Source organism: Helicoverpa zea, chromosome 25 (genome assembly GCF_022581195.2).
Source record: "Helicoverpa zea isolate HzStark_Cry1AcR chromosome 25, ilHelZeax1.1, whole genome shotgun sequence".
Classification (NCBI taxonomy): Eukaryota; Metazoa; Arthropoda; class Insecta; order Lepidoptera; family Noctuidae; genus Helicoverpa; species Helicoverpa zea.
Window position 1 is genome coordinate 410,507 of NC_061476.1, and position 20,215 is coordinate 430,721.

At 41.0% G+C, this 20,215-nt stretch overlaps 1 protein-coding gene across 1 annotated transcript in view; it reads right to left on the minus strand.

The window, feature by feature from the left end:
- Window positions 1-734: 734 nt before the first annotated feature.
- LOC124642639 (dual serine/threonine and tyrosine protein kinase-like) overlaps window positions 735-20,215 on the minus strand; it is a 48,018-nt gene continuing 28,537 nt past the window's right edge. The window contains exons 11-22 of the mRNA XM_047181187.1: window positions 12,869-13,062; window positions 9,971-10,187; window positions 9,311-9,398; window positions 8,640-8,807; window positions 7,820-7,949; window positions 7,268-7,386; window positions 6,927-7,018; window positions 6,372-6,501; window positions 5,695-5,870; window positions 4,992-5,217; window positions 4,541-4,626; window positions 735-2,317 (exon numbers count right to left, since the gene is read on the minus strand). Of these exons, the coding sequence (XP_047037143.1) occupies window positions 2,088-2,317; window positions 4,541-4,626; window positions 4,992-5,217; window positions 5,695-5,870; window positions 6,372-6,501; window positions 6,927-7,018; window positions 7,268-7,386; window positions 7,820-7,949; window positions 8,640-8,807; window positions 9,311-9,398; window positions 9,971-10,187; window positions 12,869-13,062 (1,856 nt within the window). The 3' untranslated portion in view covers window positions 735-2,087. The remainder of the gene's footprint in view (window positions 2,318-4,540; window positions 4,627-4,991; window positions 5,218-5,694; window positions 5,871-6,371; window positions 6,502-6,926; window positions 7,019-7,267; window positions 7,387-7,819; window positions 7,950-8,639; window positions 8,808-9,310; window positions 9,399-9,970; window positions 10,188-12,868; window positions 13,063-20,215) is intronic.

Here is a 20,215-nt window from a genome sequence, read left to right on the forward strand (position 1 = left end):
CAGCAGTGGACTGCGATAGGCTGATGATGATGATGATGATACATTTGTGACAGTTCGATTACTGTAAATTATTATTTACCGATAAAAACAAACTATTGCGATGAGTGATTATTAGTTAAGATGTTAAACAAACCACGACAAGTATTAATATCTTTAGATTACTATGTAAAGGTACATAGTAAATAAAAACATTTAATATCAAGTTGTTTCTTTTACAATTCAGTGATTTAAACTTAGCGGCTTGGACAATATTATATAGATAATAATATTAGGATGGACCAAAAGTTTAGAACAGTTTATACAAACTTGATTTTGATATTTATTTTAATTGCCTTAAGATTCATATTTGCGCGTCACAGCCGCCAAGTTTAAACTGTAGGTGCTATTAATGTATTGTAGTTATTATATAAGTACATACTAACGCCAAAACAATTAATGAAAACAGCTTGAATTTCATTCAATAATTTAACAAAAATAACCAATGATTTCTTACTTATATAACAATTTGTTGATCACAGATGAATATAAACCTTATGACTACAACTTAGGGTCAATTCCCACTGAAAGAGCAGCGGCCGGCAGCGGCAAGCAGCGGCCGTAAATGCAAGTGATTGAGCGCGAGCGCGGCGGGCCGCGCGGCGCCGCGCTGGGCCGCGCCGCGCCGCGCTCTTACATTGTCTGTGCTCTTACGGCCGCTGCCGGCCGCTGCTCTTTCAGTGGGAATTGACCCTTAGAGTTCATTATTATTTGTCCTTCGACGTGTTATACAACTATTCTTACGTTAATCAAAGTTTAAAAAAATTGGTTACTTTTTAAAGTGTAAGCAAAAAGTCTTGGGTAAGTGATGATGCAATGTATGCCAAAATATATAAAAAAACTATTATAAACTGAACCTTAGCCCGTAAGAAATAAGGTTCACAATCTATTGACAGTTTATAACTTATATAGAGGTATACTTAGGTAATTTTCCCCCCTCCCAAACCTTTTTACTCACAATTTAAAATGTACCTAACAAGCTCATATTTAGTCACTTTATATCATACAAATCAGTTTTATAAAATAACTTAATATTTAGTTAGATAACAAGACTATATTCTAGTGATGTGACTGATTCGAACATTGTCCAGGAATCGAATCCCGTACTTCAGTCTTTCTTGCACATTTAAAAAATGTGAAATTTCGAAAATATCAAGTGCCTTATCACAATGTTTATTTTTCTAATTTTTTTTACAGATTTTAAAAGTGAAATAATGGCGTTTTAAGCGCGCAACTCATTTTAATTTAAACTTTTTGATTTGAAATAAGTTGACATGTCTGCATGTCTTCACAAACTTCAAGTTGTATTAAAAATACAGATCTACTTTCCTTATATTGATATCTAACAATTACATTTAGACTTTTCAAGTGGTGTTTTTCAAAGAGTCTCAGCACTTTTATACATATATTTTTTGATATGTGTGAATGAGGGTGTTTTCCCCTAGTTTGGCTTGTAAGTCGCCTTGAAGTAGGTTTTAATCTCATTACTAATCGCAAGACAATAGTTGACAGAAAAACAGTTTACATTGATCAATGATCATTAATCGACAAACCTTACAGACCAAAAATACAAACATACGAATTACGAATCTCCTTTTTGCGAAGTCTGTTAAAAACAAGATTTACTTTGCATAGTTTATTCACCTTTTCACATTACGATTTTCACTTTCCATAGTTTATTCACCTTCCAACACTATTCTTACTGATCTATCCCCGTCATATCCAGACTATCCTCTTCAGAGACATCATCGGCCGGTCCCCCTCCATCGTCCTGCATGTCTGCCTGCGTGAGTGAGTGCTGTTGTATCCTCTCGAGCTTGACTTGTAACTTTGCAGTGATTCTCAAATCTCATTACATTTTCTAAGAAAACAGTTGACAAAAAACAATTTTAAACCACCGTAGAATGATAACCCTTATATAAGAATCACAAGACATACAAATGTCAGTATTGCCAACATCCTCCTTTTTGCGAGGTCGGTTAAAAACAAGTCGCTTTACTCTGTTTATTTTATTCACTTTTTACCACCACTCACATACAAGATTGCACTGTTCACTGATCTATCCCCGTCATATCGAGACTATCCTCTTCAGAGACATCATCGGCCGGCCCCCCTCCATCGTCGTGCAAGTCTGCCTGCGTGAGCGAGTGCTGGTGTATCCGCTCGAGCTTGTCCTGCACGTCGCCGAGGAGGGCCCGCTGCGAGGGCTCGGAGGCCCAGCACGACGTCATGACTTCCCAGCACTCGTCTGTGAAGTGGGGGAGCCGCTCGGGGCGAAGGCCTAGAAGAAAAATAGGGATATATTTGTAAAAAAAAGTGGGTGAATTTTAATTTATATATTATGCTAAGACGATAAAACTTCGTATCGGGTAATACTCGGCAAAGAATTTTCCAAAAAAAAATTGTAGTTCCTCTGAGGCTGCCAAAACTGGGAAATTGATAGGAAAGATACAGACTCCGGAGGGGAAATCTAAACATGAAATTGGAGAAATAAAGAAGAAAAGAAAGAAACACTTATTTGCATAGAATATACAAGCTGTTGATTTGCATCCGTGCCATAGTCAAGGACGTAAATATGCTAATGATTCTCGACCCAAATCAACGAAAAAATGGGTAGGTAATTTTTTCATGTTTTTTTCTTATTTACGTATATCCGTCAGTGTAACCCAGCCGTACTTTAATTCGGCGCGTGTGTTACTAGCCTTACTACCGCGCTGCGCACTCACACAAACGCAAACGATACATGCACAAAGCATACGCAACGATCGTTCAATAAAAATCGTAGATCATCCAGCCTACCCAAATTCACCCAATCACAGTGCGAGTACTCCCACACACTCGCCTCGCCGCTCCCCGCGTGCCCTTGAAGCCGGAACAAACAAGCGCCGACGGCAAGCAGCGTGTTTGATGTCGCCGCCGCTGCTGCGTACGTGCGCTTTGAATTCCGCGACGTGTAGGTACAAAGTGCGAGATAACGGAAAACTACACGAACACGAGTTGGTGGCGATGGTCCGCCTGTATGCCATCAGTGACAACAGTGTACTAACAGCCATCCATCCTCCGAGCCTTTTCCCAATCATGCTGGGGTCGGCTTCCAGTCTAACCGGATTCAGCTGAGTACCAGTGCTTTACAAGAAGCGACTGCCTATCTGACCTCCTCAACCCAGTTACCCGGGCAACCCGATACCCCTTGGTTAGACTGGTGTCAGACTTACTGGCTTCTGACTACCCGTTACGACTGCCAAGGATGTGCAATGACAGCCGTACATACCTATGGGCCGGGAAATGTTTACCGACCGGGAACCCTCATCACGGAGGGTCATGCTGGTCATGTGACAGACTTATGTGCTAGGACCGTTAACTTAGTGCTTTCGACAGATTAAAAACGAATGTGATAGTGTTATGTTAGCTGAAGGACAACCAGCTACTTCGTCGTGCTCGATTGTGCCAAGAGTGTGAAGGTGACAGCTTTGAACAGTACCTCCGGGTAACTAAACTAGGTAATTTATTTATTTGTACATTTTGTAAATACGTAGTCAGCTTAATCAATTTTATTAGTGTAAATAAGTTGATTTCTTAACCACGCCAATAATACCTACGAGCCGAAAGAATCACCTCGTGCCTACACTTAACTAACACATCTTTCACCAATTTAATCGAAAAGTAAAAACAAAATTACTACGAAATCTTTACGCTGAATGTTAAAGCAAACCGAAAATGTTATCAATCAGCTGTTAACAGGTCAGTGAACTTTAGCGCACTAGTATTACGTCATTAATAAGATTTCCGTGTTCCAAGGTCCTAAGACCGTTAAGAAGGAAGCAAAATTTCTAATTATTAACCAATTTAATTCAAAAATAAAAACTAAATCACTGCGAAAACTTTATGCTGAAAGATAAAGCAAAACGAACATTTTATCAATCAGCTGTTAACATGTTAGTGAACTTTCTTTCGCGCACTAGTATTGCTTATTACTGTAGTTAATAAGATATCTGTGTTAAATTTATGCTCAAAAATTAGTACCTAAGTAAAGTAAAACGAAGTTAATGACAATAATGAAGGTGATTTTCGAAACTTTAGGTAAAATGATTGCTATCGCGTATCACTCGGTCTCGCTCGCTCGCGCGCTCGCGCTGTCATGTCGTAGATAAGACACTCACACATCGACACTCACGCACACACGTAGACATTAGTTTTCTCTGTCTACGCACACATAGCTGCCATCACGCACACACTGTGGCCGCGGGGGAATTCTGTTATGATTTGTGTTTAACCGTGGGCTAAATTCTGAAATACCATGAAATTACAACATCAAAAAAAGCAGCGCATATTAGCTTTTTCCCACCTACCGTAATTCAAATCGATTATTTACGTATTTAATTTTAACCTCCTTGACTATGGCACGGATGCAAATCAACAGCTTGTAGTTTATAGTACATACAGCGTATAATATAGCATATTGGATAGTATATACTATATAATAAGTAAATGTTAAAATAGTTACCTCTCTTGACTTTGCTCCACAACTGTTCCTTATTCTGGAATGTTTCGAAAGCTGATGGCAGTTTTATGTTGCCCGCACATACATACCTAAAACATGAAATTATTCCTTTATCTTCATAAAGTGCATTGCGCTAGTAATCTTTATTGTTAGTTATGTACTGATTTAATGTTTTATGATATGAAACGAATTGTTATTAAATTGTTTGCACCTGGAGTTCTAACCATCGTTAGCTCGGACTCAGCGTCTGATATCAAAAGGTCATTTATTTCTTATATTTTTAAATGAGTTTTATTTTTTATTCAGTATCTGAAAACATCATTTTAAATAAATAGTTAAACGCTTATATATGCTTACAAAAATATTTAAACTATCCAAAGATTAAATTAGTCACTTTATTAACCATTTTTTTTTTCAACCAATATAAATAATAATAATCTAGTAAGAATCTCACCAAAACAATATACCAAAGGCATAAACATCGACACTAGCATGATAGTCCCCCGCGAGCAGCTCGGGCGCCATGTGCACCGGCGTGCCCACCAGCGAGCCCGACATCAGCGTCTCCGCCGCGCAGAAGCCCAGGTCCGACAGCGCCGCGCGGTCCGACGCGTCCAGCAGGACGTTCTTCATCTTGATGTCGCGGTGCACGAGGCCGAGGGAGTGGAGGTAGCGGATACCTGTGGATAGCGTGTTAAATGAGCGATTTATTTATTTAATATGAAAGACTTAGAGCTATTGAGAAGTTGAAAATGGTAGTTAGATTTTTTTTAATAATTAATGTTACTAAAAATGCGTACAAGTGGACTGTATTAAAATAAGGCTATAGCTACCTATATAGATACACTTATGTATGACTGCTGTCGTGGTGGTGTGCGTTTAGACAGGTGACCTATTTTGAAATTGATATTTCTAAGAAAAAGGGGTAAAATATATTCATAGTTTAATGTTTAGAGATCGATTAGCGGGAGAGGCAAAATCGCTTTCTGAGTTTTAGAAACTTTCAGAAAGCAGTCCGAAATTTAAAAATAAATGATGATACACCCGTGCATGTGGCACGTTTCCTGTGCAGCTGACTGATCTCCTTATATGAGAACAGCCGCCGTCATCGACTAACATCTAGAAAGACCATTACCACGGACTGGATACATACATACCTTCCACAATATCCCTAGCTATCCTCATCCTAGCAGGGAAGCTCAATCCGGCCATCACAGCCGCATGTAGGTCCCTCAGCTTGCGCTCTGACATGAGCAGTACGCAGGGCCCGGCGCCGCCGCGCTGCACGATGGACCCGTACAGACGGACGATGCGCGGGTGAGCTGGGATACTCCTGGGAAGAGTAGATTTATGGAATACTAGTTATATAAAAAAGATTGGAGCAGCAAACGCAGGGGAGTGCAATAAAGCGTTTGAGCGTGATTTGCAGCGTGCAGAGTCGTGTACGAGTACGCTACGCATGCGCGCCGTTATTGCGAATTTGTGGCTTAAATTTAACAATTCTTGTCAAGTTTTTTGTCGTCACGGAAGATTTCGCGAGTCATAAAATATATTTAGGTATCAGCGTATGACGGGGTGCAAGGAGCGTAATTATGGGATACAAGCTCATACTGTGTGAGTTGAATTTAATCGTGAGTCGCCACTGAATTTCGCATGAACTATGGCGGTTTCATATATTTAACATATATTTTCGAAAAAAAGGAATAATTTTTATGGAATCACAAAAATGTTCGTCTGTTGTATGGTCAAGTAGCTGTCCACCCGTTTATCCATCAAGAATTATTTTCTTACTAACTAGGGCAACAATTTATTTTTCCCAATAATGTAAACGTACCTGGTATAGAAGAACTCCATGGCGAGTTCCCGGTAGTGCCGCTCGTCGGCGGGCAGCACGGACTTCACGGCCACGGCCCGGCCTGCCCAGCCGCCGCGAGCCAGGTACACCACGCCGTACTGACCGCGACCTGAGACCATGTGTTCATAGCTTTTAAACCTCATGGAAAAGAGAGGCTTTATTTATGGATGTAAAACTAGCCCCAAGTTCCTTTGCAAATCAAAACCAATTCAACTATTCTTCTAATATTATACATCTGAAAGTTTGTGAGAATGTATGGATGTGTGTTTGTTCTTCTTTAACGCGAAACCGGCTGGATCGATTTGGTACGTAGATAGGTGATGATACCCTGGATTAACACATAGGCTACTTTGTATCAATACACCAAGCGGGCGGAAGCTAGTCTGTCATATTTTTTTCTTGATTGATTGATGAATTTATTTGAAAAATGATGGGACATGCTACATCCCAAACACCAGAACTTAAACGCGCTATTTTCCAAAAGGATTTAGCATTATGACATCTCCGCAGGTCTTTTTGTTCTCTGTGACTTACCAATTTCTCTACCGAGTTCTGGAGTGCCGTACATAAGTAGATCGCACATGGATGTACTCTCCAGACATAACCGCGCGAATGTGGGTGCGTATCTGAAAGTTACAAATACATTAGGCTCTGCCCACCCATACCAAATAAACGGTAACCGATCGCGCACAAACTACAAAAAAACGATTAAACAATTGGTCAGTCTTAGGATCCAAATTAACAAAACATTTTTTCCTCTTTACAATAGTAATCGTGCTTAATACAGATAAGATTAGAAAAATTAAATTAGTATACTACTAAACTACTATAATAAACTACTATAACTATAATTTTATAGATAAAGGTATACAAACTTTTTCCTGATAGCTAGCTTGATATCCTCGGTATGATGTAGCCTGCCGGCCAGCGCTGTCTCCAGCGACGTCAGCGCTGACTGGTACCGCTCGTGTGCTGTGCTTAACCTTTCTAGAATCTGTTCAAAATACCATTAGGGATAAAAAAGGAATTTTGGAAGGTCGATTTTACAAAATTATTATAGGATATTTAATAAGTTTTCGCGCGGCTGCTATGCTCGAGGTCTCGGGTTCGATTCCCGGGTCGGGCCGAAATCGCTTTGTAGGTTTTCTTTAGCTTTCATAAAGCAGTCCGTAGTCTGGAAGTTGGTGATTGATTCACCCGTGCATCGGAGAGCACGTCGGTCCTGCTTGTGATCTCTCTCCAGTGGTGTCGGATTGCCGTCCCATCGGGCGCAGAGAGTGAAGGAATAATGAGTGCACCTGTGTCCAAGCAAATGCTCGTGCACTATAATATGTCCTGCGCAGCTGGCTGATCTCCTTACACGAGAACAGCCGCCGTAGCTGATAATCGGCTAGGAGGACATCATACCGTCACTATATACTACAGACCTGTGTGGAGATGAGTTTAGCCAGCCTGTGCGGCGACAGCTGGTGCAGCGCGGCGGCCGCCACGCGGCGGCGCCACAGCGGGCTCAGCACGCAGCAAGCCTCCTCCGCCTCGCCGCCCACTAGCCGGAGTCTGAGGGGGTATTATTATTGTAGGTGTTAGTGTCGGTCTAGCCGTCGCAAGCGCGGCTGCTGAGCTCGAGGTCTCGAGTTCGATTCCCGGGTCGGGCCGAAATCGCTTTGTGGGCTTTAGAAACTTTCACAACACGAGCATCCCCTAGCCTGAAAATTGGTCTGTCTCCTTACATGAGAACGGTCGCCGTAGCCGATTAATCGGCTAGGAAGACATCACGTGTTAGTAAAGGATAGACTAAAAAATAAATGACATATTTTCTTGTCGGGATTATGGTGTATGCAACAGAAGAGTAACATACAGCTATACAGAATAATGTAACTGTTTCCGGTTTTCTTTCAACGGTAGATAGTAGGAAAGTGTATAGACGCTTCCAGGTTGGCAAATATATAGTCTTTTTCCACATGGTTGAGATACACTTGAATGCTCAGAACATTAACTGTCTTCCCGGTTAAAAGAACAAATCGAAACAGAATGGTGACTAATAATAATCACTGTATGGGATGTAAAAATGTACGAAAACATTTCCGAGCCACATGACATCCGCACGTGGTCAAAACGCCTACGCCCGACGTAAACCTTTAGATCTCGCATAAACTTTTAATAAAATCGGTATCTTTTTTTTTAAACAACAATACCTGTAGGCTCCTTTAAATAATTAACTTCTACTTTACATCTTTATCCACTTACTTATGCAACAACCGTCGCAGCGACTCCAACAGACTCCTGAGCACCGGGAAGGTGGCGCAGGGAGACAGGTCCACCTGCCGAGCGACGGATAGTAACTGTCGCATCGCCTCGCTGGCGGGACGGCCTCCGAGCTCCTGTCTGCAGGACCATTCCAGGGATTCTAGACATCTGGCGAGTTTTAGAAATAGGTTAGGAATTTGTTGACTTGATGTCCTCCTAGTCGGTTATCGGCTACGGCGGCTGTTCTTCATGTAAGGAGATCAGGCAACTGCGCAGGACATATTGTACTGCACTGCAAGCATTTGCTTGGACACAGGTGCACTCACTGTCCTGGCGCGATGCGACGACAATCCGACACCACCGGAGACAGAGCACAAGCACCACCGACATTAACGTCATTGTTGACTTATGGTCGGTGGGAGAAACTCGACGCTTCTTATCTATCATGTAAAGTGGCTACATTTTGCATTTTTAAATAACTTCGCCACCTTAAACAAGGCAATTCCCTGAAAGTATGCGAAGGAAATGGACCAACAGAGCTAACTTCAAAGGGGGAAAGTTTGATTGTCACATTTTTTATCACATGTATGTCAAGAGCGGATGAGAAAGTACATAAGTACATACAATTATTTTTATGTACATAAGTATCACTTAAAGATTGGTAACTTTACCTCTGCAATGTCCCAAAGTACGTGTCCTTGAGACAATCCACGAACTTGGCTAATTTCAGACTGATCTTCTGACTTAGTTTAGAGAGGACTGAAACAATTTAAATAAATACCTTTTAATTTTGGAACATTCATAAGATATGGCACCATCGGAATAAGAAATGCCTCCGTGGTTTGGAAGATGCCTTAAATTGATAGGGCCCAGCTGTCATTTGGACATCTTTGGCAGTCAGAAGACAGAAAGGCTGACAACCAATCTTAGCAAGGAGTATCGGATTGCCCAAGTAATTTAAGGTCAGATAGGCAATCGTGCCATGTTAACCAATACTCAGCTGCATCCAATCAGACTGGAAGACCCTAACATAGTTCGGAAAAGGCTAGGCGGATGATGAACCTTAAATCTTTGCTGGAGACTTTGTTCCACCACTTCTCCTTCCCAGCAAAAACACAGAGGAAGTGGTGAAGGGTGGGCGTTTTGGGGGCTGTCTTTTGTTGCCAATTTTCAGCCTACTTTAAATAAATGACTAAATGACCGTAATGTTTTTACCTAGATTAATTAAGTAAGACCTAATTAAGATATTATGTACAAACGAATATAATATATAATTGAATCAGATATGAATATAATGACTTTATTATCTAAAGAATATATTATTTCCTTACCTGTCTGCTGAACATCAAGCGACGCCTGCTTAACGGAAATATTAACACTATTAGTACACGTAGCTCGAGTGTCGCTAGTGTCGACAGTGTCGGTGCGGGTGTCACGAGTGTCGGCGGTGTCGCTGTGCCAGCTGGCTCGGGCGGTGGACATGGAGAAGGCTTCCGACTCGTTTTCTACTCGAATGTTGTTGAAGGGGGGTGAATCTTCGTCTGGGGGCTGGAAAAATTCATTTATAGTAAAATTTTGGAAATACGGGTGCAGTCATTAGAGGGGAAAAATATTGACAAGATAGCTTAGGTTTTTTTGCAATAGGCAGTTCTCCAAACATCGAATATTGGGTAAACAAATCGCGGACTTACACAATTCCTTTAACTGAGTTATTATAATTATTTATTTTCTATTTCATCATCATCCTCCGAGCCTTTTTCCCAATCATGTTGGGGTCGGCTTCCAGTCTAACCGGATTCAGCTGAGTACCAGTGCTTTACAAGAAGCGACTGCCTATCTGACCTCCTCAACCCAGTTACCCGGGCAACCCGATACCCCTTGGTTAGACTGGTGTCAGACTTACTGGCTTCTGACTACCCGTAACGACTGCCAAGGATGTTCAATGACAGCCGGGACCTACAGTTTAACGTGCCATCCGAAACACAGCCAATGGTGTCTAAGATATACTTAGAAAGTACATACAGCACGGAGGAGAAAAGACTAGCGGAGATGCCCTAACGAAAAATCTCCTAACAAAGCAGCGCGCCAAAATTCGGGTGAGCGGGGGACGAGGAACGTTACTGTCTCCACCCGTGCTCCACCCTTATACGCCTTTTATGGGAAGCCACCCATTTTTTGTAAATCCATCTAGCGTGGAATAGGATGATTAAAATCTAACCCTAAACTAACATCGACCACTAGTGACATACTCAAAAGTAAAGTAAATACTCAAAATTAATAATTCTTTAAAAATAGTAATTCAATTGGAAAGTTTAAAGAAGCATTCATTTGAAATGAACGAAGAAAAAGAGAGAGATAAAAAAGTTAGAAAATTAATTGTTATATAAGTATTATTTTGTGCAGAGAACTTGCCCCACAACAATTTATTTACTCCTCCAGAAATGAAATAGGTATCTAGGAACCATTAAACGGAGACTCGATGAAAAATCATTTTTATTCACCACGGGTCTAAAATACCCCCATGGTGTAATTTAAGTATCAACTTATGGCATTGTGTTAGTTCGTCTACTAGCCACTATGGCATCACAAGCACGAAAATTCGTTCTATTTGTTCTAGAACATGTCTAAAACCGTGCTGCGATGACTGTTGTTATTTTCGATGTTGCCACATTACGAAATTCACCAAGAAAAATGGGAATTAAAATTATAGGGACAGTGTTTATCAAATTAGAGTTTTCACAACTATATCATAACGGCGCATCCACTAAGTGGCTGACATTATGTGTGTCCGATGTTGCTCTGAGTAAAGGTACATTCAAAAAGTATGTACGGCAAGAGAGATATACCTATGTAAAACATTGCTGATCTATTCTAATATTATAAAGAGGAAAACTTTGTTTGTTTGTTTGGTTGTAATGGATAAACTCAAAAAACTACTGGACCGATTTTAAATATTCTTTCACCATTAGAAAGCTATATTATCTGCGAGTAACATAGGCTATATTTTATCCCGGTGCGGGCAGTAGCTCCCACGGTACGCGGGTGAAACCGCGGGAAAACGGCTAGTGATGAATATAAATAAATCTACAGTTAGAGTTATGATTAATTTTAATTGCAGCTTTTTTAAATAAGACCTTTTTTAAGAATGGGTGATTGCATTTTCGATGTCTGGTAGCACTTAATTTTGTAACGGGTCTCTCTGTCTTGATGAACACAATTTTACTTCAGATATACGTAAGTCGACTACTTACCGAAAGATGGTGTTTTTATAATATTAAATTTTCATGATAATATATCATATGTTTTGGTTTGTAAATAATCTATAAAAAAACTAGTAGGATGCAAGGAAAAATGAAGCTGCTTTTTAAGGCAAAAATTGGTACCAATAATATACATTGATACAAGATTGATACGAAAATAATACAAATTCACTTAGAGGTTCTAGAAATGCAGCTATTCGACGACAGATGTCTCTAGCAAAAAATATGTTTTAAAGCTAAAATATTACTTACACGTGAAATGTTATCCTATGGTATGTTTGAGTTTGGATCCTGAGCAATTTCTACAATTAATGATAGCGCATTTCATCGTTTTAATCGAGTAACAAATAAAATCTGTTGAAATTGTGGTAAAAATACAACCATGACAAGATGTCAGTTTGATGTAAAGGACGATATAAGGGCGGTGTCCAGCCACGCCTGCCGTGACGTAGTCGTGACGTATTTGACCTACCTGAAGGCGCGTGACCTACCTGCGTTAGGGCATCTCCGCTAGTCTTTTCTCCTTCGTGACATACAGACTTAGAAAAGTTGCATTGGTACTTGCCTGACCTGGGATCGAACCCGCGCCCTCATACTTGAGAGATTGGTCCTTTACCCACTAGGCCACCACGACTTTTTTTTTTTTTTTTTTTTTTTTTTTAATTTAATAGTCCTAAATCGCTCTATTTACTGATGCGTCAAATATACGCTAATTGCTTTAACGTAATATCATCATCCTTATGGCCTTATCCCAAATATATTTGGGGGCGACACAGCATTTTTTCTTCTTCCATACCCTTCCATCTGCCTTTTATAGTTGCCCTAAACACCAACCGTCGTACCACTAAAACTTTTTAACATCTCTTGAACACTTGTCAGATTATGGCGTTGAAATCAGGTCCGTTTTGCAGCCACACTTTTATTAGAGAAGTGTTCTGCAGTTAAGTTTTTCTAGTAAGAAAATCTCACCTTAACCCTCCCAAAGTCCCCCGACAGGCTCTCATCATTGGCCCGTATGATCTCGTAGTCGTCGAAGTTGTAGCTGTCGTACGACACGGCCTCCTCGCCGTCCGACGCCTCGTGCCGCGCGGGGCTGCTGCGGGTCGACGAGTAGAAGATCGAGTTGGAGACTATGAAGCGAGGGTCTTGGTGCCACGGGAGATCTGGAAGTAGAAAGGTTCTTTAGAAGATGAAGATTTTTCTTTTTGTAAGTTTGAGTTTTAGATAAAACGTTTAGAAAATCCCTTCCTCAAAAAAAATTTAAGGGCTTTCATTTGTAAAGTTTTTGAAACAATCCCATTAGAACATACAGATTTGTGCCTTCTGTAGGTCTGAGTTTACAATATAACTTTTTGAACGTCTGGTATAAAAAAGTACTTTTATTTGTAACATATACAATTTGAAATGTCGATATATTATTCTTCTTTCTTCTTGGCGAGTCGATGGCAACTTAAATTTTGGAGGCCCAATATTTCGCTACGCATACGGCATTGTCAGTAGCGTTGTAAAGGTCCTCCACTATGCAGCTGTCGGGGCATAGTGGACAGCATAGAAGGTGCCGCATGGTTTGTGGAATGGCACCACACCCGCAGCTGTTGTCGTCAGTGTAGCCCCACTTACATAGGTTTTCCCTGCACCTGCCTACCTGTGCACGTAGCCTGTTAAGAGACTTCCATACAGGCCACGGTTGGTCGTAACCTGGTGGAAGCCGTTCTACGGGTGGAAGGAAGTCAGGCAGAGCAAGTTCTTCCCATTGTTCGATGCGGGTCTTATGAGCATCTTTAACTGGGGCTACACTGGCGAGGAAACTGTTCCTGCTTTTTAGTCGGCTGCGCGGTGGTCTAGCGCCATGTAGCGGATGACGGTGGTCCGTTTCTTGGCGCATTTTTTCCAGGGAGGCAGCCACGTTCCTGCGTACCGCTGGGGGTGCAATTCCGGCGAGTGGATATAACATTTGAACCGGTGTTGGTTTGAGACAACCTGTAATTATTCTACACGTCTCATTAAGAGCTACATCCACCCCCTTTGTGTGCGTGGAGCGACCCCAAACCGGGCAAGCATATTCACCGGCAGAAAAACATAATGCTAATCCAGTGGTACGCAGGACATTCGGGGCAGCACCCCATTTGGAGGTGGTTAGACGTCGCAGGAGGTTATTACGGCTGAACACTTTCTTCTTGACGTTCTCGCAGTTGGTCTTATACGTCAATGACCTATCTAAGGTAACACCCAGGTACTTTGGGCAGTCAGTGTGTGTGATGCGTACGCCTCTCCAAACGACGTCTAATTTGCGGTTAGCCATACGGTTGCGCAGGTGATAGGCGCAGGACTGTGTCTTGGCAGGATTCGGTTTCAGGGCGTTTTCCCTGTAATAGATGTCCAGGTCTTCAAGGGCAGCAGAGAGGTAGGTCTCGACCACTTCAAACGATTTTGCCTGCGCTGCCAGTGCCAGGTCGTCGGCATAGATAAAACTGGTTGTATTAGGTGGTTGCGGCTGATCGTTTGTGTAGATGTTGAATAGGGTGGGGGCTAGGACACTGCCTTGGGGCAGACCGTTTCTGAGCTTCCGCCAGCTACTTTGTCCAGATTGTAAGTGGACTTGGAATCTCCGGTTGTGGAGAAGTTCTCCCAGAATTCCCACAAATTTCCGATCGTGTGTTAGTTCACTAACTTTCCACAGTAGTCTCCTTATATTGACTGTATCATACGCCGCCGAGAGATCCACAAAAACCACGCCCGTCACTGCACCGGCTTCATATCCATCTTCGATATGCTGAGTAAGCCGTAAAACCTGGTTGCAGCATGACTTACCAGGTCTGAAGCCGGCCTGCTCTGGGATGAGTTTAGGATCTATGATCTTCGTTAGACGGTTGAGGAGCATTCGTTCAAAGAGTTTGTAAGTATGACACAGTAGGGAGATAGGTCGGAAATTTTTAGGGTCATCAGGCGACTTGCCAGGTTTTAGCAAAGCTATCACTTTGGCTCTTCTCCAAACCCTCGGAATCCTGGAATGCTCTAAACAGTGGTTAAAAAGGTTAAGAAGCCAGGATACTGCCACAGGACCTAGATGCTTGATTTGTTCGGTCGAGATATTATCAACGCCGGAAGCTTTGCCATTTTTGAGGTTCATTATCGACCCAACAATTTCACCCAGATCAAACTCCCTGCTTATTTCATCTGAATTGTTGGGTTGGCAGGACAGTTTCGGAGTTCGACTAGGGCGGTTGTCAGGTTTTCCGTTCATCATAAGTTGGTGGGCTATCTGATTGGCAGTAATCGGGCTAATTTTGACAGGTGGAGGTGGTTCGCTGGTAAGCTTCCTGATAGTGCTCCAAGCTTTTTTGCTATTGTGTGTTAAGTCCAGGCTAGTTACGGTGTCCACCCACTTCTCGCGTCTGCTCTCTGATACTGTGGACATGAGTTCTTCGCCCACACGAATAGTCTCCTCAGAAAAGGGGTCGGTACCGTAAAGGGAGTTGTACTGAGAGAGCAGCTCTGCAGAGTGTGTCGATAGTCCAGGTACATAGGCGGTGCGGCAGCCTCTCGGTATGAACCTTTTGGAGGCTTTATGGACTATTGCAACAAACTGATCGTATGCATGAGGATATGGATGGACATCACGTAATGCTTCGTCGACAAGACTGGCTTCGATAGATGGCGCTTGTGCCACGCTCCACATCGTCTCTGTATTATTTTTAATCGCAAAAATAGTAAACATCTAGTTATAAGATCGAAAAGTAGTTAAATATAGAAAGTATAGCCTAAATATTAAGTGAAAGTGTTTTAGTACCGAAAGACATCAGGATAATTTGTAAAAAAACATAAAACAGTGAAGACCAAAAAAGTGCTGTGTTTACAAACAAATATTCGAAAAAAAACTAGTTATTGCGTATTATCACATCAAGAAAACAAATGTTCAGTGTACTATAGTTCGGCCATTCAGAGAATGCGTTCCTGACACGTCGCGATTGAACTGACGACGTAACTACATTCATTGATTATTGATATAATAATGTTGTTTTAATGCTCCTCAATTGTTAAAACGATTAAAAACAGCAAAAATATTTTTATCGTAACTGCAACGCCATTGCAAAGTTACGTCGTCAGTTCAATCGCGACGTGTCAGGAACGCATTCTCTGAATGGCCGAACTATAACTGTCTAAATCTTAATATTAAAGAACTCCAAAAGTTGACTGTGAAGTTTAAAGTGAAGTGTAAAAACAACGGCCGTTAAGAAAAATATTTTAAAATCTCACCGTCACTTTTTAAAAATTAAATACGCTCCTAAGAAACAGAACTTAAATTTCGCCAAGTCTAACAGCTGTTATCGTAGCTCTGTGAACGAAGCGTGTCCGTCATAAGTGACATGTCCTGAGTTCGAAACCAGGAACCGACCTACTGCATTTTTTGGAGATACTTCAATTTTGTATAACATTTCTTAAAAATAACAATATGAATTTCTTAGAAAATATAACCTTACGAAGAAAAGCAAAGACTCCAGTTTCTAATACAATGAATGAAAGCAAAACATCTTCGCGCGGTTCGACATTCGATGACGCAAGTAGTTTACCTGATTTATCTGAAGATGTCGCTAGCAGCGAACACGAAAAAATATCAGATTTAAATTTCCAAATTAATAAACTCACGATAGAACTAAACAGTGCGCTCCAAAAAATAGAAACACTCTCTCAAGAAAACCAGAAACTTAAAGATATAAATAGCGAATTTATAAAATCTGGAAAAACCATTGCTGTACAAACACCCGATAAAAAGCTCCAATGTAACTCGGAGCTAGAGGAAGAAGCACGAACGGTTGCAGAAGACAAAAATACTCGTGTGAGTCATAAACCAGAACTAGTTCAAGATCAGGAGAGCTGCAAGAAGTACAAGAGTAAAGTTTGTTTAATCAGCGAGAATAAATATAACAACATATTGAACATTGCCGAAAGGAAGTTCGAAAACTCTGAGTTGTGTCACTACTTAACACCAAATGCTGGTATTAAAACTATAATAAGCAATCTACCACCGAAATTGAAAACATTCACTCCGAATCTGTATCATATTGATCGGTGAAACAGACTTTTTAACTACTCAAGATTACTCTAAACTCGTTTCATGCGTAAGAGAAGGCCTCAAAGATATTCAACATACTAATGTAATCCTGTGCATGCCAACATATAAGATAAGTTTTAATTACTATACACTTTTCAACCGAAGAGTAGAACAGTTCATTAACTTACTTTGCCGAGATGTAGTTAACACGAATATGCTTATATTTTTGACACGAATAAGAATCTCACATGGGACTCCGGAATGTACAGAATACATAAGGGAACTCTTAACAATTACGGCATGCAAGTAATCATCGATGACATCTACACATATATAAATTATATTCAGGAATGGAATAACAGTTATTTGGAAAACGAAGAAACTAATTATATAAGACAAAACGAGGAACCTAATCAGTTATTTCTATTATAAACATCTTACTTTAATGCACCAAAATATTGCTGGCTTATTAAATAAGAGTAACGAACTTGTCGTATGCATTGAAGAAATGTCAAATAAAAATACAGAAATTGACATAATTTGCTTGTCAGAACACTTTATGATTATTAATAATGAAAAACCAGCGAATGAAGCGCTGGACATGGTATCGAAATGGGGCATACATAACAAGCTACGATTCGCCGCGCACAAGACCAACGCGATGGTGCTAACGAAGAAGCTTAAGTATGACCTGCAACTTGCAAAAAAGCTGCAGATATTTACAAGCAACTGGCGTATGCGGCGAAGGTGACCTGGGGCCTAAACGGAGAGATAATAAGGACAATATATGTGTCAGTGATAGAGCCTATCGTGTTGTATGCAGCGAGTGCGTGGGAGCCTGCAGCAGAGAAATTAATGACGAGAAAACAGTTTGACTCACTGCAACGAGGCTTCGCACAGAAGATCTGCAAAGCATACCGCACGGTGTCTCTGACATCGGCACTCATCCTTTCAGGCCAACTCCCCCTAGATCTCCGGGTAATCGAGGCCGCTACCCTTTTCAAGATCAAAAAAGGCCATTCCCAAGAGTTCATACCGCCGGAACGAGAGCTGGAGCGCAACGTGCACCACTCCAAAAACCCTCACCCGGCGCTACTCACAATAACAGAGTACACACGTCTAGAAGACTGGACTCCCGAAACCCAAGAGACCCAACGAGTAACCGGTCCCCAGATCTACACCGACGGCAGCAAGATAGAGGGGAAAGTAGATAAGATAAGAGATAAGATAAGGCCTTTATTTCTCTGACCATTTGTACAAAGTTTAAACTTAAGAATAATAAAAACTGAAATTAATAAAAAGAAATAAAAATGTTTTAGGTTTACTTTGCAGCAACTGGATGGTCAGGCTGTCCTTCGACATAGGCCTCCCCCTAATTGTTTCCAGGTGTCCCTGTCCCGAGCTAACTTTCTCCATCCCTTTGGCAGGTCATCTTCCCATCTTCTTATTTGACGGCCTTGTTGTCTTTTCCCATTTCTAGGATACCATTCTATTACATCTCTTGTCCATTTGTCTTTATTTGTTCTAATAATATGTCCAGTCCAACTCCATTCTAGTTTCTTTATTTTTTGTATGACATCATTTACTTTGGTTTTTTTCCTAATTTTTGTAAGGTTCCGCCTATCTTTTAGTTTGATATTTAACATGCTTCTCTCCATACTATGTTGACAAACGCTTAGTTTTTTGTTGTTTTTAGTTGTAGCTGGCCATGTTTGGCATCCATATGTAAGACAGGGAAGAATAGTTGAGTTAAATAATTTACTTTTTACTGCTATAGGGATTGATTTATTCTTGGTTATTTCTTTGAGAGACCAATAACGTTTCCATGTGTTACTGATTCTTCTGTCAATTTCTTTTGTATATTGGTCTTTAGTTGATATTAGCTGTCCTAGATACACATACTCATCAACATATTCAATTGTAGTTTCTCCCACGTTTATATTATTTTGTAGTGAATTAGTCATAAGTTTAGTTTTTTCGGAGTTCATTGACAAGCCGGCTTTGATGCTTTCTTGATCTAATTGATACATCATGACCTGAAGTGTCTCAGGGTCTTCAGCGAATAGCACTAAGTCATCTGCGAATCTTAGATGACTGAGTTTTATACCATTCACATTTATTCCATAATTATCCCAGTCTAGGTTCCTAAATATGCCTTCTAATACTGCAGTGAAGAGTCTCGGGGACAACGGGTCACCCTGTCTGACACCTCTTTGAATGGTGAATTCATCACCTTGTTTTTCTAGTTGAACTTTTGTTGTCAAATTTTTGTATATGGTTTTTAAGATATTTATATATTTATTTTCAACGCCTTGATTTTCTAGTGTCTTCCAGATGAATTTGTGACTAATCGAATCGAAGGCTTTACTGTAGTCTACGAAAGATAAATAGTAATGTTGGCCATACTCATTACATTTTTCTATAATTTGTTTGACAACAAGAATATGGTCTATAGTAGAATAATCAGGACGGAAGCCCGCCTGCTCTCTAGGTTGATTTTCCTCTAACTTTTTTTTTATCCTTCCCAATAATACATTAGCAAATACTTTGTATATATTAGACATCAGACATATAGGTCTATAGTTGTTGATTTCATTTTTGTCACCCTTTTTGTGTAGAAGAATTATTGTTGATTTTGTCCATTGAGTTGGTATTATTTCGGTTTCCAGTATTTCATTAAATTAAAGGGGAAAGTAGGGGCTGCCATAACATGGTGGGAAAATGGGAAAGAGTCCAAGTCCAGCACCTTCGGCCTGGAGCCACACAACACTGTCTTCCAGTCTGAAATGTACGCTCTCTATAGAGCTGTCAGGATGGTGAAAGAGTCCAGGGCGGCCTCCGTCAGCATCTTAAGCGACTCAAGATCGTCGCTTGACGTGCTGAGGAGTCCGTCTGTCACACACCACCTGGCACTCCAGATAAAGGGATGCGTCCGAGATATCAGAGAAGAGGGCAGAGACGTGAAATTCTTCTGGCTGAGGGCCCACGTGGGAACTCCAGGGAATGAGAGAGCGGACCAGCTGGCCAAGGAGGCTGCTCTGACAGAAAATACAGCGGAGTACAACAAAGTTCCCGTATCGTACGTGAGAAGGAAAATACGGGAGGGGACTATCAGAAAGTGGCAAGCGCGATATGAATCCTCCAGCACAGGAGCGGTCACAAAAGTGTTCTTTCCAAATGTCCATGCGGCAAAAAGAACACTTAAAGAAGCTGTCCTTACACCGACACACATCCAGATCCTAACCGGGCATGGAGGATTCTCA